Source organism: Ranitomeya variabilis, chromosome 3 (genome assembly GCF_051348905.1).
Source record: "Ranitomeya variabilis isolate aRanVar5 chromosome 3, aRanVar5.hap1, whole genome shotgun sequence".
Taxonomy (NCBI): Eukaryota; Metazoa; Chordata; class Amphibia; order Anura; family Dendrobatidae; genus Ranitomeya; species Ranitomeya variabilis.
In genome coordinates this window covers 236,306,267-236,330,874 of record NC_135234.1, presented here as the reverse complement: position 1 = coordinate 236,330,874, position 24,608 = coordinate 236,306,267, and the positions used below count along the sequence as shown (strand labels likewise).

Here is a 24,608-nt window from a genome sequence, read left to right as displayed (position 1 = left end):
CCATAATGAGACACCACGGGTGCAACACTGGCAGCTGCGGATGGAGTGTTCGTGCGACTGAGCTCTGTGGACGAGCTTTTGCTTCTGGAGGAGGAGGAGGTGCAAACGCCTACAGCCAACTGTTTCCTAGACCGTGGGCTAGGCAGAACTGTGCCACTATGGCTGTCCCCTGTGGACCCTGCATCCACCACATTAACCCAGTGTGCCGTGATGGACACATAACGTCCCTGGCCATGCCTACTGGTCCATACATCAGTTGTTAGGTGCGCCTTTCTACTGACCTATTGCCTCAGTGCATGGACAATGCGTTCTTTGACATGTTGGTGGAGTGCTGGGATGGCTTTTCTCACAAAGAAGTGTCGACTGGGTAGGTCATAGCGTGGTACTGCGTAGGCCATCAGGGCTTTGAAAGCTTCGCTTTCAACCAACCGGTAAGGCATTATCTCTAATGAGATTAGTCAAGCAATGTAGCCGTTCAAACCCTGTGTACGCGGATGAGAGGAAGAGTACTTTCTTTTCCTATCTAGAGTCTCTTGTAGGCTGAGCTGGACTGGAGAGCTGCATATGGTGGAACTAGCGAGGGGGGGGGGTGGACATGGCAGATTGAGAGAGGCTTGGTGATGGTATTCTTGATGTGGGTCTACCTACGGTGTTTCCAACCAAGAACCTTGTGATTCCCTGACTGCTTTGGCCTTGCGACAATACCTCCACATTTGTTACTGGTGGTGCCGTAACCGGTGGGCTTCCAGTGAGGGAAGCAAAGTTGCGTTGCTGACTAACTTCAATATGAGGAGGTGCATGAACGGTACAGGAAGTTTGGTAGTTAGTCCATGCTTCCAAGTGCCTGCTGGTTAGATGTCTACGCATGCACGTTGTATTTAAACTTTGTAGATTCTTCCCTCTGCTAAAGGTCTTGGAGCATTTCTTACATATTACTTTGGACTGATCATTCGGATCTTGGTTAAAAAATTGCCACACTACACTCGTCCTACTATGGAATTCCTTTTCAGGCTTTGCACGCCGTGCTACTATCACCGGATTGCAACGCTGTCCTACACCTGTTGTGGTTTTTGACACACGTTTTGGGCATGATGCGGGCCTGCCAGATGACAGCTTTTGCGATGTAAATGGATGTAGCAGATCGTCCTCCTCTGCTTCTGAGCTACAGGCAGCGGCACCCTCTTCCCCCAATGGCTGCCAATCAGAGTCAACAACTGGGTCATCTATCACCTCCTCTTCTATGTCCTGTGCACCTTCCTCTGTGTCACCGTGTAAGCCGGTGCTATAGCGTTCGGGACGGGGCACCATAGTCTCATCAGGGTCAGATTCTGGCTCAGTACACTGCGAGGGCAATGTTGTGATCTGAGTCAATGGAACAGCATAATGATCTAGCTGTGCCCAGCAGGTCAGGAGGGTTTTTCAGGTTTTGCGGTCTAATTCCTTGTGTGTGAAGGGTTCTAAGTGCGTTTTTGGGGTTCAAAAGATTTCCTTTTTGGGATATATTTTTTCCCCCTCTTCCATCGAGATGGATCCTGTCAAGGTTCAGGCTATTTGTGATTGGACGCAACCCTCTTCTCTTAAGAGTCTTCAGAAATTTTTGGGCTTTGCTAACTTTTATCGTCGATTTATTGCTGGTTTTTCTGATGTTGTTAAACCATTGACTGATTTGACTAAGAAGGGTGCTGATGTTGCTGATTGGTCCCCTGCTGCTGTGGAGGCCTTTCGGGAGCTTAAGCGCCGCTTTTCTTCCGCCCCTGTGTTGCGTCAGCCTGATGTTGCTCTTCCTTTTCAGGTTGAGGTCGACGCTTCTGAAATCGGAGCTGGGGCGGTTTTGTCGCAGAGAAGTTCCGATTGCTCCGTGATGAGACCTTGTGCTTTTTTCTCGCGTAAATTTTCGCCCGCCGAGCGGAATTATGATGTTGGGAATCGGGAGCTTTTGGCCATGAAGTGGGCTTTTGAGGAGTGGCGTCATTGGCTTGAGGGGGCTAGACATCAGGTGGTGGTATTGACTGACCACAAAAATCTAATTTATCTTGAGTCCGCCAGACGCCTGAATCCTAGACAGGCGCGCTGGTCGTTGTTTTTCTCTCGGTTTAATTTTGTGGTGTCCTACCTGCCGGGTTCTAAGAATGTTAAGGCGGATGCCCTTTCTAGGAGTTTTGAGCCTGACTCCCCTGGTAATTCTGAACCTACAGGTATCCTTAAGGATGGAGTGATATTGTCTGCCGTTTCTCCAGACCTGCGGCGGGCCTTGCAGGAGTTTCAGGCGGATAGACCTGATCGTTGCCCACCTGGTAGACTGTTTGTTCCTGATGATTGGACCAGTAGAGTCATTTCTGAGGTTCATTCTTCTGCGTTGGCAGGTCATCCTGGAATCTTTGGTACCAGGGATTTGGTGGCAAGGTCCTTCTGGTGGCCTTCCCTGTCTCGAGATGTGCGAGGCTTCGTGCAGTCTTGTGACGTTTGTGCTCGGGCCAAGCCTTGTTGTTCTCGGGCTAGTGGATTGTTGTTGCCCTTGCCTATCCCGAAGAGGCCCTGGACGCACATCTCGATGGATTTTATTTCGGATCTTCCTGTTTCTCAGAAGATGTCTGTCATCTGGGTGGTGTGTGATCGTTTCTCTAAGATGGTCCATTTGGTTCCCCTGCCTAAGTTGCCTTCTTCTTCCGAGTTGGTTCCTATGTTTTTTCAAAATGTGGTCCGTTTGCATGGTATTCCGGAGAATATCGTTTCTGACAGAGGTACCCAATTCGTGTCTAGATTTTGGCGAGCATTCTGTGCTAGGATGGGCATAGATTTGTCTTTCTCGTCTGCTTTCCATCCTCAGACTAATGGCCAGACCGAGCGGACGAATCAGACCTTGGAGACATATTTGAGGTGTTTTGTGTCTGCAGATCAGGATGATTGGGTTGCTTTTTTGCCTTTAGCGGAGTTTGCCCTCAATAATCGGGCCAGTTCTGCCACCTTGGTGTCTCCCTTTTTCTGTAATTCGGGGTTTCATCCTCGATTTTCTTCTGGTCAGGTGGAATCTTCGGATTGTCCTGGAGTGGATGCTGTGGTGGAGAGGTTGCATCAGATTTGGGGGCAGGTAGTGGACAATTTGAAGTTGTCCCAGGAGAAGACTCAGCTTTTTGCCAACCGCCGGCGTCGGGTTGGTCCTCGGCTTTGTGTTGGGGACTTGGTGTGGTTGTCTTCTCGTTTTGTCCCTATGAGGGTTTCTTCTCCCAAGTTTAAGCCTCGGTTCATCGGCCCGTACAAGATATTGGAGATTCTTAACCCTGTGTCCTTCCGTTTGGACCTCCCTGCATCTTTTTCTATTCATAATGTTTTTCATCGGTCATTATTGCGCAGGTATGAGGTACCGGTTGTGCCTTCCGTTGAGCCTCCTGCTCCGGTGTTGGTTGAGGGCGAGTTGGAGTACGTTGTGGAAAAAATCTTGGACTCCCGTGTTTCCAGACGGAAACTCCAGTATCTGGTCAAATGGAAGGGATACGGTCAGGAGGATAATTCTTGGGTGACTGCCTCTGATGTTCATGCCTCCGATTTGGTCCGTGCCTTTCATAGGGCTCATCCTGATCGCCCTGGTGGTTCTGGTGAGGGTTCGGTGCCCCCTCCTTGAGGGGGGGGTACTGTTGTGAAATTGGATTTTGGGCTCCCCCGGTGGCCACTGGTGGAATTGAACTGGTGTGCATCATCCTCTCTGTTCACCTGTTTCCATCAGGATGTGGGAGTCGCTATTTAGCTTTGCTCCTCTGTCACTTCCATGCCGGTCAACATTGTAATCAGAAGCCTTTCTGTGCATGTTCCTGCTGCTAGACAACTCCCAGCTAAGTTGGACTTAGTCCTTGTTTGTTTTTGCATTTTGTTCCAGTTCACAGCTGTAGTTTCGTTTCTGTGTCTGGAAAGCTCTTGTGATCTGAAATTGCCACTCTGATGTTATGAGTTAATACTAGAGTCTTAAAGTAATTTCAGGATGGTATTTTGATAGGGTTTTCAGCTGACCATGAAAGTGCCCTTTCTGTCTTCCTGCTATCTAGTAAGCGGACCTCAATTTTGCTAAACCTATTTTCATACTACGTTTGTCATTTCATCTAAAATCACCGCCAATATTTGTGGGGGCCTCTGTCTGCCTTTCGGGGAAATTTCTCTAGAGGTGAGCCAGGACTATATTTTCCTCTGCCAGGATTAGTTAGTCCTCCGGCCGGCGCTGGGCGTCTAGGGATAAAACGCAGGCTACGCTACCCGGCTACTGTTAGTTGTGCGGCAGGTTTAGTTCATGGTCAGTTTAGTTTCCATCCTTCCAAGAGCTAATTCGTATGTTTGCTGGGCTATGTTCTCTTGCCATTGAGAACCATAACAGGTTACATGGATACACGGGCAGGCAGCTTGGTGGTGAGTGGAGGAGTATTTAAAGTAGGGACCGCAGACAGGCTATCAAAGGCCTAAAATAACAAACAATAGGCTCATGGCAGTTTTACAGCGGTTACATGGATACACGGGCAGGCAGCTGGTGATGAGTGGAGGAGTATTTAAAGTAGGGACCGCAGACAGGCTATCAAAGGCCTAAAATAACAAACAATAGGCTCATGGCAGTTTTACAGCGGTTACATGGATACACGGGCAGGCAGCTGGTGATGAGTGGAGGAGTATTTAAAGTAGGGACCGCAGACAGGCTATCAAAGGCCTAAAATAACAAACAATAGGCTCATGGCAGTTTTACAGCGGTTACATGGATACACGGGCAGGCAGCTTGGTGGTGAGTGGAGGAGTATTTAAAGTAGGGACCGCAGACAGGCTATCAAAGGCCTAAAATAACAAACAATAGGCTCATGGCAGTTTTACAGCGGTTACATGGATACACGGGCAGGCAGCTGGTGATGAGTGGAGGAGTATTTAAAGTAGGGACCGCAGACAGGCTATCAAAGGCCTAAAATAACAAACAATAGGCTCATGGCAGTTTTACAGCGGTTACATGGATACACGGGCAGGCAGCTGGTGATGAGTGGAGGAGTATTTAAAGTAGGGACCGCAGACAGGCTATCAAAGGCCTAAAATAACAAACAATAGGCTCATGGCAGTTTTACAGCGGTTACATGGATACACGGGCAGGCAGCTGGTGATGAGTGGAGGAGTATTTAAAGTAGGGACCGCAGACAGGCTATCAAAGGCCTAAAATAACAAACAATAGGCTCATGGCAGTTTTACAGCGGTTACATGGATACACGGGCAGGCAGCTGGTGATGAGTGGAGGAGTATTTAAAGTAGGGACCGCAGACAGGCTATCAAAGGCCTAAAATAACAAACAATAGGCTCATGGCAGTTTTACAGCGGTTACATGGATACACAGGCAGCTTGGTGGTGAGTGGAGGAGTATTTAAAGTAGGGACCGCAGACAGGCTTCGAAGGCCTAAAATAACAAACAATAGGCTCATGGCAGTTTTACAGCGGTTACATGGATACACGGGCAGGCAGCTTGGTGGTGAGTGGAGGAGTATTTAAAGTAGGGACCGCAGACAGGCTATCAAAGGCCTAAAATAACAAACAATAGGCTCATGGCAGTTTTACAGCGGTTACATGGATACACAGGCAGCTTGGTGGTGAGTGGAGGAGTATTTAAAGTAGGGACCGCAGACAGGCTTCGAAGGCCTAAAATAACAAACAATAGGCTCATGGCAGTTTTACAGCGGTTACATGGATACACGGGCAGGCAGCTTGGTGGTGAGTGGAGGAGTATTTAAAGTAGGGACCGCAGACAGGCTATCAAAGGCCTAAAATAACAAACAATAGGCTCATGGCAGTTTTACAGCGGTTACATGGATACACAGGCAGCTTGGTGGTGATGAGTGGAGGAGTATTTAAAGTAGGGACCGCAGACAGGCTATCAAAGGCCTAAAATAACAAACAATAGGCTCATGGCAGTTTTACAGCGGTTACATGGATACACAGGCAGCTTGGTGGTGAGTGGAGGAGTATTTAAAGTAGGGACCGCAGACAGGCTTCGAAGGCCTAAAATAACAAACAATAGGCTCATGGCAGTTTTACAGCGGTTACATGGATACACGGGCAGGCAGCTTGGTGGTGAGTGGAGGAGTATTTAAAGTAGGGACCGCAGACAGGCTATCAAAGGCCTAAAATAACAAACAATAGGCTCATGGCAGTTTTACAGCGGTTACATGGATACACGGGCAGGCAGCTGGTGATGAGTGGAGGAGTATTTAAAGTAGGGACCGCAGACAGGCTATCAAAGGCCTAAAATAACAAACAATAGGCTCATGGCAGTTTTACAGCGGTTACATGGATACACGGACAGGCAGCTGGTGATGAGTGGAGGAGTATTTAAAGTAGGGACCGCAGACAGGCTATCAAAGGCCTAAAATAACAAACAATAGGCTCATGGCAGTTTTACAGCGGTTACATGGATACACGGGCAGGCAGCTTGGTGGTGAGTGGAGGAGTATTTAAAGTAGGGACCGCAGACAGGCTATCAAAGGCCTAAAATAACAAACAATAGGCTCATGGCAGTTTTACAGCGGTTACATGGATACACGGGCAGGCAGCTGGTGATGAGTGGAGGAGTATTTAAAGTAGGGACCGCAGACAGGCTATCAAAGGCCTAAAATAACAAACAATAGGCTCATGGCAGTTTTACAGCGGTTACATGGATACACAGGCAGCTTGGTGGTGAGTGGAGGAGTATTTAAAGTAGGGACCGCAGACAGGCTTCGAAGGCCTAAAATAACAAACAATAGGCTCATGGCAGTTTTACAGCGGTTACATGGATACACGGGCAGGCAGCTTGGTGGTGAGTGGAGGAGTATTTAAAGTAGGGACCGCAGACAGGCTATCAAAGGCCTAAAATAACAAACAATAGGCTCATGGCAGTTTTACAGCGGTTACATGGATACACAGGCAGCTTGGTGGTGAGTGGAGGAGTATTTAAAGTAGGGACCGCAGACAGGCTATCAAAGGCCTAAAATAACAAACAATAGGCTCATGGCAGTTTTACAGCGGTTACATGGATACACAGGCAGCTTGGTGGTGAGTGGAGGAGTATTTAAAGTAGGGACCGCAGACAGGCTATCAAAGGCCTAAAATAACAAACAATAGGCTCATGGCAGTTTTACAGCGGTTACATGGATACACGGGCAGGCAGCTGGTGATGAGTGGAGGAGTATTTAAAGTAGGGACCGCAGACAGGCTATCAAAGGCCTAAAATAACAAACAATAGGCTCATGGCAGCTTTACAGCGGTTACATGGATACACAGGCAGCTTGGTGGTGAGTGGAGGAGTAGTGCAAGGAGTGTCTGTCCCAGTACTCCCAAAATATAAATAGATGTTAATGTCTCGCAAAACAACCAAAACAAAAAAAAAGGTGGCATACTTAGGTACAGGGGTGGGCTCATCTACTGAGTTTCTGACATAGTAATTTGGCAGTAACTATTTAATGGTGCCAATATAGGACACAGACACAGACTACTTTAAGTTGCATCATAGATGTCTACAAATTTGTATTGTCAGTGCCAGACATTGAATGATGTCAGCGAATAGACTAAAGATTGGTGGAGCTGTGCGACATAATTTTGCACGTGGTAGAGCACATTTTGAGCTGGGGTAGGGGGGAACTCTCTTGAGGCCGGCGGGACCGCCCCAGGGCCCCTCATGTTACAACGGTGTGTCTGACGTTGGGTGCGCACCACCACCGCCAGAGACACTACATTGTACTATGAGGGACCCAGTAGCAATGCCGTCAACCAAAAGCGAGCACACCCACCTCTTCAGACAAACAGCAGTCTCACGGGTGCTTGCGCCAAGTCGCGATACCACGGCCCCGTGTGGGGAGTTTTGCCATTTAGGGAGGTGTAAACATGTCGTATGCTGTACAATCAGCTGCAGCAAATTAGACATTAGAAAAGTAATTCACAGGCAAGAGCTTTTCATAGGAAAGCTAGGTGTCGGCCGGGCAAGGTGTGGCAAAAGATTTCGAAATCCAGTTGTGGTTCATTTTAATGAATGTTAGATCGTCAACATTTTGGGTAGCCAGACGAGTCCTTTTTTCGGTTAATATTGAACCTGCAGCACTGAATACTCTTTCTGATAGGACACTTGCTGCCGGGCAAGCAAGCTCCTGCAATGCATATTCTGCCAATTCTGGCCAGGTGTCTAATTTGGAGGCCCAGTAATCAAATGGGAATGACGGTTGAGGGAGAACATCGATAAGGGATGAAAAATAGTTAGTAACCATACTGGACAAATGTTGTCTCCTGTCACTTTCAATTGATGCAGCAGTACCTGTCCTGTCTGCGGTCATAGCAAAATCACTCCACAACCTGGTCAGAAAACCCCTCTGTCCAACGCCACTTCTGATGTGTGCACCCCTAACACTCCTAGTCTGCTGCCCCCTGGAGCTCGTGTGAGAACGATCACGTGCGCTGTGTGCTGGGAATGCCTGAAGCAAACGGTCAACAAGAGTTGATTGTTTGGTTGCTAATATTAGTTCCAAGTTCTCATGTGGCATAATATTTTGCAATTTGCCTTTATAGCGTGGATCAAGGAGGCAGGCCAACCAGTAATCGTCATCGTTCATCATTTTCGTAATGCGTGTGTCCCTTTTTAGGATACGTAAGGCATAATCCGCCATGTGGGCCAAAGTTCCAGTTGTCAAATCTCCGGTTGTGATTGGTTGAGGGGCAGTTGCAGGCAAATCTACGTCACTTGTGTCCCTCAAAAAACCAGAACCCGGCCGTGACACGCAACCAATTTCCTGTGCCCCCGGGAAAGGTTCGGCATTAAAAATATACTCATCCCCATCATCCTCCTCGTCCTCCACCTCCTCTTCGCCCGCTACCTCGTCCTGTACACTGCCCTGACCAGACAATGGCTGACTGTCATCAAGGCTTTCCTCTTCCTCTGGTGCAGACGCCTGCTCCTTTATGTGCGTCAAACTTTGCATCAGCAGACGCATTAGGGGGATGCTCATGCTTATTACGGCGTTGTCTGCACTAACCAGCCGTGTGCATTCCTCAAAACACTGAAGGACTTGACACATGTCTTGTATCTTAGACCACTGCACACCTGACAACTCCATGTCTGCCATCCTACTGCCTGCCCGTGTATCCTCCCACAAATAAATAACAGCACGCCTCTGTTCGCACAGTCTCTGAAGCATGTGCAGTGTTGAGTTCCACCTTGTTGCAACATCTATGATTAGGCGATGCTGGGGAAGGTTCAAAGACCGCTGATAGGTCTGCATACGGCTGGCGTGTACAGGCGAACGTCGGATATGTGAGCAAAGTGCACGCACTTTGAGGAGCAGGTCGGAGAACCCAGGATAAGTTTTCAATAAGCACTGCACCACCAGGTTTAAGGTGTGAGCCAGGCAAGGAATGTGTTTCAGTTGGGAAAGGGAGATGGCAGCCATGAAATTCCTTCCGTTATCACTCACTACCTTGCCTGCCTCAAGATCTACTGTGCCCAGCCACGACTGCGTTTCTTGTTGCAAGAACTCGGACAGAACTTCCGCGGTGTGTCTGTTGTCGCCCAAACACTTCATAGCCAATACAGCCTGCTGACGCTTGGCAGTAGCTGGCCCATAATGGGACAACTGGTGTGCAACAGTGTCATCTGCCGATGGAGTGGTTGGCAGACTGCGTTCTGTGGAAGAGCTGTAGCTTCTGCAGGAGGACGAGGAGGAGGAGGAGGAGGGGGTGCGAACGCCTACAGCCAACTGTTTCCTAGACCGTGGGCTAGGCACAACTGTCCCTAAATTGATGTCGCCTGTGGACCCTGCATCCACCACATTCACCCAGTGTGCCGTGATGGACACATAACGTCCCTGGCCATGCCTACTGGTCCATGCATCTGTAGTCAGGTGCACCTTTGTACTCACAGATTGCCTGAGTGCATGGACGATGCGCTGTTTAACATGCTGGTGCAGGGCTGGGATGGCTTTTCTGGAAAAAAAGTGTCGACTGGGTAGCTCGTATCGTGGTTCAGCGTACTCCATCAGGGCTTTGAAAGCTTCGCTTTCAACTAACCGGTAGGGCATCATCTCTAACGAGATTAGTCTAGCTATGTGGGCGTTAAAACCCTGTGTACGCGGATGCGAGGATAAGTACTTCCTTTTTCTAACCAGAGTCTCATGTAGGGTGAGCTGGACTGGAGAGCTGGAGATCGTGGAACTTTCGGGTGTGCCGGTGTACATGGCAGACTGAGAGACGGTTGGAGACGGTATTGTTTCCGCCGGTGCCCTAGATGCAATATTTCCTCCTACAAAACTGGTGGTTCCCTGACCCTGACTGCTTTTGGCTGGCAAAGAAACCTGCACAGATACTGCCGGTGGTGCGGAAAATGGTGGCCTTACAGTGACGGAAGGGATGTTGCGTTGCTGACTAGCTTCATTGGCCGAGGGTGCTACAACCTTAAGGGACGTTTGGTAGTTAGTCCAGGCTTGAAAATGCATGGTGGTTAAGTGTCTATGCATGCAACTAGTATTTAGACTTTTCAGATTCTGACCTCTGCTTAAGCTAGTTGAACATTTTTGACAGATGACTTTGCGCTGATCAGTTGGATGTTGTTTAAAAAAATGCCAGACTGCACTCTTCCTAGACTCGGATCCCTTTTCAGGGATTGCAGACTGAGCTTTAACCGGATGGCCACGCTGTCCTCCAACAGGTTTTGGCTTTGACACGCGTTTTGGGCCAGATACGGGCCCGGCAGATGGAACCTGTTGCGATGTTGATGCCTGCTGCGGCCCCTCCTCCACCTCCGCTTCTGAACTACTGCCGCCTGCACCCTGTTCCCCCAATGGCTGCCAATCGGGGTCAATAACTGGGTCATCTATTACCTCCTCTTCGAGCTCGTGTGCAACTTCGTCTGTGTCACTGTGTCGGTCGGTGGTATAGCGTTCGTGGCGGGGCAACATAGTCTCATCAGGGTCTGATTGTGGATCTGTACCCTGAGAGGGCAATGTGGTGGTCTGAGTCAAAGGAGCAGCATAGTACTCTGGCTGTGGCTGTGCATCAGTGCACTCCATGTCAGAATCTACTTGTAATGGGCATGGCCTGTTAAATGTTTCACTTTCTAAGCCAGGGACGGTATGTGTAAAGAGCTCCATGGAGTGACCCGTTGTGTCGCCTGCTGCATCCTTCTCTCTTGTTGTAGTTTTTGCTGAGGAGGACAAGGAAGCGACTTGTCCCTGACCGTGAACATCCACAAGCGACGCGCTGCTTTTACATTTACCAGTTTCGGAAGAGGAGGCAAAAGAGCTAGAGGCTGAGTCTGCAATGTAAGCCAAAACTTGCTGTTGCTGCTCCGCCTTTAAAAGCGGTTTTCCTACTCCCAGAAAAGAGAGCGTTCGAGGCCTTGTGTAGCCTGACGACGAAACTGGCTCCACAGCTCCAGACTTAGGTGGAATATTTTTATCCCCACGACCACCTGATGCTCCACTACCACTACCATCATTACCAGCTGACAATGAACGCCCACGACGACCTCTTGCACCAGACTTCCTCATTGTTTTAAAATCTTAACCAAAGTAACTTTATTTGTTGCTGTCAAACAACTTACACGGTGAGCTATAACTTCAGTATGATTTCAATATCCCTTAACAGGTTGGTGAGACCACAAGGAAAATCAGGCACAATGTTACACACTCTGTTTTCTGTGGCACAAAATCACAGAGATGACACACACGCAGGACTGTCACTCAAGCACTAATGTCAATATTAATCTCCCACCTAATTTATTTTTTTTTTTTTCTCAGGGAGACTTTAGAAACCAAATAATATTAAAAAAAAAACAAAAAAAAAAGGCTTTCTATGGCCCACAATTAGAGAGAGAGAGGTGGCACACCCAGGAGTCAAGACTGGCGCACAAGCTGAAAGGGCAATATTACTCTCCCACTGTTTTTTTAAGTTTTTTTTCTTTTATTTTCAGGGAGACTTTAGAAACCAAATAATATTAAAAAAACCAAAAAAATAAATAGCCTTTCTATGGCCCACTGAATGAGAGAGAGGTGGCACACCCAGGAGTCAAGACTGGCACACAAGCTGAAAGGGCAATATTACTCTCCCACTGTTTTTTTAGGTATTTTTTTTTTTCAGGGAGACTTTAGAAACCAAATAATAAGAAAAAAAATAAATAAATAAATAGGCTTTCTATAGCCCACTGAATGAGAGATAGCACACACAGCAGTGGCACACAAGCCCTGACTGAGGCCAATATTTTTCTACCACTGATTGATGTAGTGTTTTTGTGTTGAGGTAGATTTTAGAACACAAATCAAGGAAAAAAATAAATAAATGCTTTCTATGGCCCACTGAATGAGAGAGAGGTGGCACACCCAGGAGTCAAGACTGGCACACAAGCTGAAAGGGCAATATTACTCTCCCACTGTTTTTTTATGTATTTTTTGTTTTTTAAGGGAGACTTTAGAAACCCAATAATATTTAAAAAAATAAATAAATAGGCTTTCTATGGCCCACTGAATGAGAGGGAGAGAGGTGGCACACCCAGGAGTCAAGACTGGCACACAAGCTGAAAGGGCAATATTACTCTCCCACTGTTTTTTTATGTTTTTTTTTTTTTCAGGGAGACTTTAGAAACCAAATAATATTAAAAAAACCAAAAAAATAAATAGCCTTTCTATGGCCCACTGAATGAGAGAGAGAGGTGGCACACCCAGGAGTCAAGACTGGCACACAAGCTGAAAGGGCAATATTACTCTCCCACTGTTTTTTTATGTATTTTTTGTTTTTTAAGGGAGACTTTAGAAACCAAATAATATTAAAAAAAAAACAAACAAAAAAAGGCTTTCTATGGCCCACAATTAGAGAGAGAGAGGTGGCACACCCAGGAGTCAAGACTGGCGCACAAGCTGAAAGGGCAATATTACTCTCCCACTGTTTTTTTAAGTTTTTTTTTTTTATTTTCAGGGAGACTTTAGAAACCAAATAATATTAAAAAACCAAAAAAATAAATAGCCTTTCTATGGCCCACTGAATGAGAGAGAGAGGTGGCACACCCAGGAGTCAAGACTGGCACACAAGCTGAAAGGGCAATATTACTCTCCCACTGTTTTTTTATGTTTTTTTTTTTTTTTCAGGGAGACTTTAGAAACCAAATAATATTAAAAAAACCAAAAAAATAAATAGCCTTTCTATGGCCCACTGAATGAGAGAGAGAGGTGGCACACCCAGGAGTCAAGACTGGCACACAAGCTGAAAGGGCAATATTACTCTCCCACTGTTTTTTTATGTATTTTTTGTTTTTTAAGGGAGACTTTAGAAACCAAATAATATTAAAAAAACCAAAAAAATAAATAGCCTTTCTATGGCCCACTGAATGAGAGAGAGAGGTGGCACACCCAGGAGTCAAGACTGGCACACAAGCTGAAAGGGCAATATTACTCTCCCACTGTTTTTTTAGGTATTTTTTTTTTCAGGGAGACTTTAGAAACCAAATAATAAGAAAAAAAATAAATAAATAAATAGGCTTTCTATAGCCCACTGAATGAGAGATAGCACACACAGCAGTGGCACACAAGCCCTGACTGAGGCCAATATTTTTCTCCCACTGATTGATGTAGTGTTTTTGTGTTGAGGTAGATTTTAGAACACAAATCAAGGAAAAAAATAAATAAATGCTTTCTATGGCCCACTGAATGAGAGAGAGGTGGCACACCCAGGAGTCAAGACTGGCACACAAGCTGAAAGGGCAATATTACTCTCCCACTGTTTTTTTATGTATTTTTTGTTTTTTAAGGGAGACTTTAGAAACCCAATAATATTTTTTTAAAAAAATAAATAGGCTTTCTATGGCCCACTGAATGAGAGGGAGAGAGGTGGCACACCCAGGAGTCAAGACTGGCACACAAGCTGAAAGGGCAATATTACTCTCCCACTGTTTTTTTATGTTTTTTTTTTTTTTCAGGGAGACTTTAGAAACCAAATAATATTAAAAAAACCAAAAAAATAAATAGCCTTTCTATGGCCCACTGAATGAGAGAGAGAGGTGGCACACCCAGGAGTCAAGACTGGCACACAAGCTGAAAGGGCAATATTACTCTCCCACTGTTTTTTTATGTATTTTTTGTTTTTTAAGGGAGACTTTAGAAACCAAATAATATAAAAAACAAAACAAAAAAAAAAGGCTTTCTATGGCCCACAATTAGAGAGAGAGAGGTGGCACACCCAGGAGTCAAGACTGGCGCACAAGCTGAAAGGGCAATATTACTCTCCCACTGTTTTTTTAAGTTTTTTTTTTTTATTTTCAGGGAGACTTTAGAAACCAAATAATATTAAAAAAACCAAAAAAATAAATAGCCTTTCTATGGCCCACTGAATGAGAGAGAGAGGTGGCACACCCAGGAGTCAAGACTGGCACACAAGCTGAAAGGGCAATATTACTCTCCCACTGTTTTTTTATGTTTTTTTTTTTTTTCAGGGAGACTTTAGAAACCAAATAATATTAAAAAAACCAAAAAAATAAATAGCCTTTCTATGGCCCACTGAATGAGAGAGAGAGGTGGCACACCCAGGAGTCAAGACTGGCACACAAGCTGAAAGGGCAATATTACTCTCCCACTGTTTTTTTATGTATTTTTTGTTTTTTAAGGGAGACTTTAGAAACCAAATAATATTAAAAAAACCAAAAAAATAAATAGCCTTTCTATGGCCCACTGAATGAGAGAGGGAGGTGGCACACCCAGGAGTCAAGACTGGCACACAAGCTGAAAGGGCAATATTACTCTCCCACTGTTTTTTTATGTATTTTTTGTTTTTTAAGGGAGACTTTAGAAACCCAATAATATTTAAAAAAAAAAAAAAAAAAAAAAGGCTTTCTATGGCCCACAATTAGAGAGAGAGGTGGCACACCCAGGAGTCAAGACTGGCACACAAGCTGAAAGGGCAATATTACTCTCCCACTGTTTTTTTATTTATTTTTTTTTTTTTCAGGGAGACTTTAGAAACCAAATAATAAGAAAAAAAATAAATAAATAAATAGGCTTGCTATAGCCCACTGAATAAGAGATAGCACACACAGCAGTGGCACACAAGCCCTGACTGAGGCCAATATTTTTCTACCACTGATTGATGTAGTGTTTTTGTGTTGAGGCAGAATTTAGAACACAAATCACGGAAAAAATAAATAGGCTTTCTATGGCCCACTCAGTGAGAGATGGCACACACAGGGATGGCACTGTAGCAGAAATGCCAATCTTAATCTCCCACAAAAAAAAAACAAAAAAAAAAAAAACAGGGACTGTCCTACAATTACTATCTCCCTGCAGTAATCTAAGCCAGGTATGGCAGGCAGCAATAGGAGTGGACTGATGCACAAATTAAATAAAAAGTGTGGACAAACAAAAAAGATAGCTGTGCAGAAAGGAACAAGAGGATATGTGCTTTGAAAAAAGCAGTTGGTTTCCACAGTGGCGTACACACAGCAATACAGCTATCACGGAGCCTTCTAGGGCAGCCCAATGAGCTACAGCGCTGAGGAAAAAAAAAAAAAAAATAGCTTCCACAGTCCCTGCACACCGAAGGTGGTGTTGGACAGTGGAAATCGCTGCAGCACAAGCGGTTTGGTGGTTAGTGGACCCTGCCTAACGCTCTCCCTGCTTCTGACGAAGCGGCAGCAACCTCTCCCTAAGCTCAGATCAGCAGCAGTAAGATGGCGGTCGGCGGGAACGCCCCTTTATAGCCCCTGTGACGCCGCAGACAGCAAGCCAATCACTGCAATGCCCTTCTCTAAGATGGTGGGGACCAGGATCTATGTCATCACGCTGCCCACACTCTGCGTTCACCTTCATTGGCTGAGAAATGGCGCTTTTCACGTCATTGAAACGCGACTTTGGCGCAAAAGTCGCGTACCGCATGGCCGACAAGCACAGGGGTCGGATCGGGTTTCATGAGACGCCGACTTAGCCAAAAGTCGGCGACTTTTGAAAATGATCGACCCGTTTCGCTCAACCCTACTAGGGAGTGTCAGGTCTTTAAGGAAGTTCTGGAAGCGTAACGGAGACGGGAGTTGCGGGAGAGAGTATAGGTTTTGATAGTATTGTTGGAACGTTTTATAGATAACATCCAGGTTGGCGGTAATACGACCTGTTTGGTCTTTAATGGAGGAGACATTATTCAAAAGCTCTCTATTTCTAAGTTTGCGGGCCAACATGCTGCTTGGTTTGTTAGCGTATTTGTGGAGGGTAGATCTAGTCCATGTCAGAGCCCTTTCTGATCAATTTGTTAAAATAGTATTAAGTTGTAGCTTAGTTTCACGAATTTGTTGAATTAAGTAAAGTGATGAGAAATTTTGGTTTGCCTGTTCTAATTTTGAGAGCTTATTTTCTAGTCGCAATTGCAGTTCAGACCTATGCTTTTTCTTGTTAGAAGCAATTTTGATCAATGTCCCCGTTATGAATTTTTTATGTGCCATCCACACCGTCCCAGGAGACACTTTATTAGTATTATTAGTTTGGAAGTATAGGTTTAGTTCATCTTTTACAGTAGTTATGACGGATGGGTCCGTTAGAAGGCATTCGTTCAATCTCCACTTAAATAGTCTTGAAGTGGCAGTATTAAAGTTAAACACGGATAGGACGGCATCATGGTCTGACCAGGATGATATTATATTTCGGGAATAAAGGACCGAAGGGAGTGTTTTGGAGGAGGTCAGGTGTAGGTCTATTCTGGAGTAGGACTTTTGTGCGGGGGAAAAATATGTATATCCCCTCTGTGGACCATTTAGTTCTCTCCAGACATCCGCCAAACAATTTTCTTTCAGCATTTGGAGAATTTTTTTTCTGTCAGTTTTCGATATGTCTGATCGTTTCTGTGAACTACTGTCAAGTGGTGGGTTTAAGGTAAGGTTAAAGTCCCCACACCATACAAGGTGATGAATGATGATATGTAAGTGAAGCTAGTTTTGATAAGATTAGACGTAGAACACAAGCTTGAGCGGCTGCAGGTAGGTAGCTATTAACAATGCATATATTTAAACCCTGCATGGTTCCCAATAGGATGATTAACCTGCCCTCAGGATCTGAATACGTACTAACAGGTTGGAATGGGAAGTTATTTTTAATAAGAATAGCCACACCTCTCGTTTTGCGATCCCAAGTTGAAAGGAAAAATTTCGAGTAATGAGTATCAAGATATTTGGGGTGGGAGGAATTGGTAAAATGGGTTTCCTGGAGGCAGATTACATCTGGATTGTGTTTCCGATAGTCCAGGAAGGCTTTCTTACGCTTTAAAGGCGAAATAAATCCCCGCACATTGTGGGAGAGAACTCTACACATGTTTGGTTAAGTGAATATTGCTAATAAAAGACAGAACGGCATCCTCCTCCCAACCTCGCCCTACTAATTCACCATTACAGTAATAATCTCTATGGGAAAACAAAAGGAGAGAAACAAACAGGGGAAAGACGTCGACAAGTAACATAGAATAAATTTTCAAAAGGGCTATAAGCCCATAAGAAATGGCGATCTGGGATCCCATATTAGGTGGTATACCAGATTTCGCCAAGATTGGGCAGCATGTTGCAACCCCGAGAACCTCAACCCTTGAACTAAGCAGGGTTGACTTTATAAGGGGAGGGAGAGAAAAAAAAAGGGGGGGGGGATGGGTTAGAGGGGGGAGAAGGAAGGGAGGGGGGAAAATGAGGAGGGGGGTGGGAGAAAGAGGGGAATCAGAAAAGAAGTGCATGATAATATAGTAACAATTTAATCAACTGTAAATAGACCGAGCATTAACTGTTAGAGAACTTAGTTGCATTCGGTATTTGGTAGGTAACCTAGTTTCGGAACAGGGCAACACAGTTTAGTGGCCCTATAACAGTACCTGAGAGTGTGTAAAGCATTTTAAGTAAGCTAAATCATAGACTATGCAAATCAGGTGACCCGAGTATTTTGGCTTCTTGTCCTGGGGGAATTCTTCCATTCTCTTGCTGGTCTGGGTTTTCTCTGTGGGAGGGAAGAGATTTCAGCAGAAAGTGGGATCCCTGCTTTATTCAGGGCCTGAGTTCCTTCTTCCAGGGACCGGCAAGTATAGATTTGTGATTTAAATGTGAAAATAAGGGCAAACGGAAAGCCCCACCTGTATTTAACTTGGGCTGCCTGTAAGGAGGCCGTGATCGATCTGAGGGCCCTTCTCCTGGCTAATGTGGTGGGCGCAATGTCAGCATAAATGTGTACTGAGTCTGGTAAGCTAGGTAAAATAGGGTGATCCCTAGCTGCCAGTAGGATCTGATCACGTATCTCTTCGTGGTGCATTTTTAGCATTATATCTCTGGGCATATCATTAGATCATGGCTTACCCAGGGCCCTGTGTATTCTGGTAATATGAAGCAAGTTCGGGTCCAAATCCGGTAGAAGGGCCACAAAGAGGGCTGTTGCTGTATCTTTAAGGGCAACAACATGTTCAGGGAGCCCCCGTATCCGTATGTTGCTCCTTCGAGATCTATTCTCGTAGTCCTCGCATCTTAGTTCAAGCTCAGCAATGGGATCTGTATGAAGCCTGAGAGTTTCTTGGTCTTCCACCAGTGCATCAGAGACAGCATCCATTTTCTCCTCCAAGTTATTAGCGCGCTGCGCAATTTCCTGCAGCTGAGATGAGATGCTTTGCATGGCCGAGGTAAGTTCCTCTCGGAAGGTTTCCTGTAGAGATCTCGTAAGGGCTGCAGTTGATATCACCGCGTCAGTGTGCGGGGAGATGTCGTCTCGTTCTATGTCACCATCGCTATGCACTGCAGGGGCTGTTGATGGATTTGTTGCGGCGGCCATTTTGGAGGGAGTACCGCTCATGAGGAGGTCCGTAATAGTGCGGCCCGCCAACTGTGCTGCGCTTCCCTTCTTCAGCATCACGAGCTGCCCCGGTCCCTGAGGTATATTGTCCCCGATGGTGTAACTTTTACCGTGCTCTGGTTGCTAATATGGGCTGTATGGGGTCTGTCGGGCGGCAGAGCTCAGCACAACATGTCCGTCACTGCCGGAGTCCGCGTATGCGCCCTAAATCTCCCTTTTTTATGTGTGGGAGACTGCTGGGAAAATCAGGCCCACTGTATTACAATACACAGTTTCAGTGTCAGAAAGTGGCTGACAGATATGCCACACACAGGACCGACGCAGATGCACTCAGTGGCAATAGAAATTTCCCTTTTTTATGTGTGGGAGAATGCAGAAAAAATCAGGCCCACTGTATTACACTACACAGTTTGAGTGGCAGAAAGTGGCTGGCAGATATGCCACAAACAGGACTGACGCAGATGCACTCAGTGGCAATATAAATCTCCCTTTTTTATGTGTGGGAGAATGCAGAAAAAATCAGGCCCACTGTATTACACTACACAGTTTCAGTGTCAGAAAGTGGCTGACAGATATGCCACAAACAGGACTGATGCAGATGCACTCAGTGGCAATAGAAATTTCCCTTTATAGGTGTGGGAGACTGCTGGGAAAATCAGGCCCACTGTATTACACTACACAGTTTCAGTGTCAGAAAGTGGCTGACAGATATGCCACAAACAGGACTGATGCAGATGCACTTTGTGGCAGTTTAAATCTCCCTTTTCATGTGTGGAAGACAGCAGAAAAAAAAGGCCCACTGTATTACACAACACAGTTTGAGTGGTTGAAAGTGGCTGGCAAATATGCCACAAACAGGACTGACGCTAATGCACTTTGTGGCAGTTTAAATCTCCCTTTTTATGTGTGGGAGACAGCAGAAAAAAACAAGCCCACTGTATTACACTACACAGTTTGAGTGGCAGAAAGTGGCTGGCAGATATGTCACAAACAGGACTGACGCAGATGCACTTTGTGGCAGTTTAAATCTCCCTTTTCATGTGTGGGAGACAGCAGAAAAACAAAGGCCCACTGTATTACACTACACAGTTTGAGTGGCAGAAAGTGGCTGGCAGATATGCCGCAAACAGGACTGACGCTGATGCACTTTGTGGCAGTTTAAATCTCCTGTTTTATGTGTGGGAGACAGCAGAAAAAAACCTGGACCACTGTATTACACTACACAGTTTGAGTGGCAGAAAGTGGCTGGCAGATATGTCACAAACAGGACTGACGCAGATGCACTTTGTGGCAGTTTAAATCTCCCGTTTTATGTGTGGGAGACAGCAGAAAAAAAACAGGCCCACTGTATTACACTACACAGTTTGAGTGGCAGAAAGTGGCTGGCAGATATGCCACAAACAGGACTGACGCTGATGCACTTTGTGGCAGTTTAAATCTCCCTTTTCATGTGTGGGAGACAGCAGAAAAAAAAGGCCCACTGTATTACACTATACAGTTTGAGTGGCAGAAAGTGGCTGGCAGATATGCCACAAACAGGACTGACGCTGATGCACTTTGTGGCAGTTTAAATCTCCTTTTTACATGTGGGAGACAGCAGAAAAAAACCTGGACCACTGTATTACACTACACAGTTTGAGTGGCAGAAAGTGGCTGGCAGATATGCCACAAACAGGACTGACGCTGATGCACTTTGTGGCAGTTTAAATCTCCCTTTTTACGTGTGGGAGACAGCAGAAAAAAACCTGGACCACTGTATTACACTACACAGTTTGAGTGGCAGAATGTGGCTGGCAGGTATGCCACAAACAGGACTGACGCTGATGCACTTTGTGGCAGTATAAATCTCCCTTTTTACGTGTGGGAGACAGCAGAAAAAAATCAGGCCCACTGTATTATACTACACAGGTTCAGTGGCAGACAGTGGCTGGCAGATATATTTTAAAAAAAGGGACTGTACTACAATAACAATCTCCCTAAAATGATCTCAGTCAGGACAAGTATGGCAGCCAGCAATAAAAAGGACTGCTGGACACAAAAGTGTGGACAAATAAACAAGAGAACTGTGCAGAAAGGAAAGAGCAACAGGATTTTTGCTTTTAAAAAAGCAGTTGGTTTTCACAGCGGCGTACACACAGCAACGCAGCTATCAGGGAACCTTATAAGCTACAGAGCTGATGCACAGAAATCTAGCCTCCACTGTCCCTGCAAAGAAAAGGTGGTGTTGGACAGTGGAATTTGCTACAGCACAAGCGGTTTTGTGGTTAATATTTCCTCCCTAACAATATCCCTGCTTCTGACGAAGCAGCAGCAACCTCTCCCTATGCTCAGTTCGGCAAAAGTTAGATGGCGGTCGGCGTGCACGCCCCTTTATAGCCCCTGTGACGCCGCAGAAAGCAAACCAATCACTGCCATGCCCTTCTCTAAGATGGTGGGGACCGAGACCTATGTCATCACGCTGCCCACACTCTGCGTCCTCCTTCATTGGCTGAGAAATGGCGCTTAAAGCATCATACGAAACGCGACTTTGGCACGAAGATCGCCGAGCGCATGGCCGATCCCATGCTGGGATCGGGTCGGGTTTCACGAAACCCGACTTTCCAAATGTCGGCGACTTTTGAAATTGTCCGATCCGTTTCGCTCAACCCTACTCACAAGCATGAATAAATACAAGTGACTCCCTTCTAAACTCCCTGAATCTCACAAGCTCCACACTCTTTGGTGTTAAAACAAGTGCTAGATATCAAATTTCGCTGTGTGGATATACTGTAGAAAACCATGACATTCAGTTTGCACATCAAATGGATATTTTTATTGTGAGATCAGCATAAGAACCCAACAAATTAGTGAGACAACTAATGTTTCGTTCCTTCTCGAGTCTTGATCATGACCTCACTCTGCTTTCATGCCTCCACATGCAGCTGTCTCCATCATTTGGTACGACATGTAGGTGGCAATGCTGTATTGCAACATCTCATCTAATGATTGTCAATGTGGTCTCCACAATAGACCACAAAGTATGTCTCATGCCACTGTGTCTTCCTTGCGTCCAGACTTCTGGCTGCAATTTGGTTATTTTTTCCTTTCTTAACAGCTAAATCACAACCTCCAAAATTGTTGTGCAACAAAAACTCAAACACAAACAGAACACATTTTTTTCATTGTGCAACAAGTCACCATGTATCTCTAGCCTAAAACTCCTTTTCCACTAATTTACATCAGATGCTGCAAATGGTATCTCTGGTTGCAAATGAAGTTTTTGCTTGTTTTTGGTGTAAAAGAGAATGTATGGATGCCCCAAACATGATTTATTATAATCTATATTAGAGTGACATTGCCCATTAATAAGATTACTTCCATGTTCACCACTTTATTTCATGACACTATATTACACACTATATACATTGCATATATCATAAATATGAACATTTTTCTCTCTATCATACTGAAGATAAATGTTCAGTTCAACAAAGGAAAAACAATGCACATACATTAAAAAAATAAGCAATAGTGAGTTTTACTTTGCAAAATTATTAATCTATAACTTACATTGTATTCGTGTATAGAAGAAAAGCTGAAAAGCAATGGGTCCCAGAACTGTTTGAAAGAGCCATAACTTGATCAACATGATGCTGGTAATGTGCCTAGACACAACAAACTGTACAATTGTGGCATTCATTGTGAGCAATGTCTCTTCATCATTCTTCCCCAGCCTATATCATAGGAAGTTTGGAAGTTGCAGATAACCACAAAAGGAAATAGTTTGTCATTATGGACACTCTACTATATAAAATAAAAAATAAACCACAGACTATATTTATATACAGTATTAATAATTCTCACATATTTTAGATATCTAATATGTTTTAGCATGAGCATTGTAGATCAAAACTTACTGTATTTAAGACCATGTTAGGGGAGGGAAAGATTAACATTTAATGATGAAGCACAAGGCCATGTCACAGAATTGCAGTAGATTTCCTTTGCAATGCCCCCTTCAGGCTGCATTAAGTCGGGTGACTTAACCCCTTTAACCACCAAGCCTGTTTGCTACTTCATGATCAGGCAAAATTTTCCAATTCTGACCAGTGTCACTTTATGAGGTAATAACTCTGGAACGCTTCAACGGATCCCAGTGATTTTGAGATAGTTTTTGTGACACATTGTACTTCAATTTTTTCGATAAGACTTGCGTTTATTTGTGAAAAAAGGTTAATTTTTATTAACTACATAAAGTAGTTAATAAATGCAATTTGCCACATGTCTGTTCTACATCAGCACGATTTTTGAAACATAATTTTTTGTGTTAGGAAGTTACAAGGGTTAAACGCTGACCAGCGATTTCTCATTTTTACAGCAAAATTTACAAAACCATTTTCTTTAGGGACCACCTCACATTTGAAGTGACTTTGAGGGGCCTTTATGACAGGAAATATCCAAAAGTGATACCATTATAAAAGCTGCACCCACAAGATGCTCAAAACCACATTCAAGAAGTTTATTAACCATTCAGGTGCTTCACAGGTAATTTTGGAACGTGGAAGGAAAAAATGAACATTTAATTTTTTTTTCAAAAATTTTACTTTAGACCCAAACTTTTTTTTTATTTTCGCAAGGGTAACAGGAAATATTGGACCACAAACTTTGTTGTGCAATTTCTCCTGAGCATACCAAGGCCCCTTATGGGGGGAAAACCACATTTTGAGCACATGTCAGGGATTGGAAGTGAAGTAGCGCCATTTGACTTTTTGAATTTTAAGTGTGGTGGAATAATTAGCGGACGCCATGTTGCGTTTCGAAAGCCCCTGATGTGCCTTAACAGTAGAAATCACCAATAAGTGACACCATTTTGTAAACTAGACCCCTGAGGGCACTCATCTAGATGTGTCTTGAGCACCTTGAACCCCAAGATGCTTCACAGAGCCATAAAAATACAAAAAAAAATCACATTTTCCCCACAAAAATGTTTTTAGCCTCAAATTTTTCATTTTCACAATGGTAACAGGAGAAATTGCACCATACAATATGTTGTGCATTTTCTCCTGAGTACATCAATACCCCATGTGTGGGGTATTGATGTACCCCTGTGTGGGGGAAAACTACTGTTTGGGTGCACAGCGGGCCTAAACAGTGGAACCCCCCCACAAGTGACACCATTTTGGAAACAAGACACTCAGTCAGGGAACTTATCTAGATGTGTAGTGAGCACCTTGAACCCCCAGGTGCTTCACAGAAGTTTATAACATTGAGCAGTCAAAATAAAAAATCATATTGATCATATTGACACCACAGGTGGGCCACAGAATTTTAAACCATTGGGCAACGAAGAAAAAAATATTTATATTTTTACCTCCAAAATTTAGTTTTAGCTCCAGACTTTACATTTTTACAAGGGGAAAATTGGTTGAAAATGGCACCAAAATTTGCTGCTCAATTTCTGCTGAATGTAGAAATACCCCAAATGTGGCTGTACAGTACTGCTTAGTCATAAAGCAGGACTTGGGAGGGATGCAGTGATATTTGCAAATAGCGCTCCGTCTTTCCGGAGTCTTGCTGTATGGCTAAGCAGTACTGTTATACAGGAGGCATCCTAGAGCACAGAATTTTCAATAATAGTTTGCGGACTCCATATACAGAGCTCCTAAATGTTAGTAGAGCAGAATCCCCACTAAAGTTACCCCATTTTGGAAAATATACCCTTTTGGGAACTTATCTAAAGGTGTTGTGATGATTTTGACCCCTTTGGGCGTTTTTCAGAAACAAGCAGCAGTGGATGTTGCTGAGTGAAAATTGCAAACTGCCATT

The 24,608-nt window shown here is 44.8% G+C and overlaps 1 protein-coding gene across 1 annotated transcript in view; it reads right to left on the bottom strand.

The window, feature by feature from the left end:
- LOC143815724 (uncharacterized) overlaps positions 1 to 22,469 on the bottom strand; it is a 78,921-nt gene extending 56,452 nt beyond the window's left edge. The window contains exon 1 of the mRNA XM_077295273.1: positions 22,353 to 22,469. Coding sequence (XP_077151388.1) covers positions 22,353 to 22,431 — 79 coding nt within the window. The 5' untranslated portion in view covers positions 22,432 to 22,469. The remainder of the gene's footprint in view (positions 1 to 22,352) is intronic.
- Between the last annotated feature and the right edge of the window lie 2,139 nt (positions 22,470 to 24,608).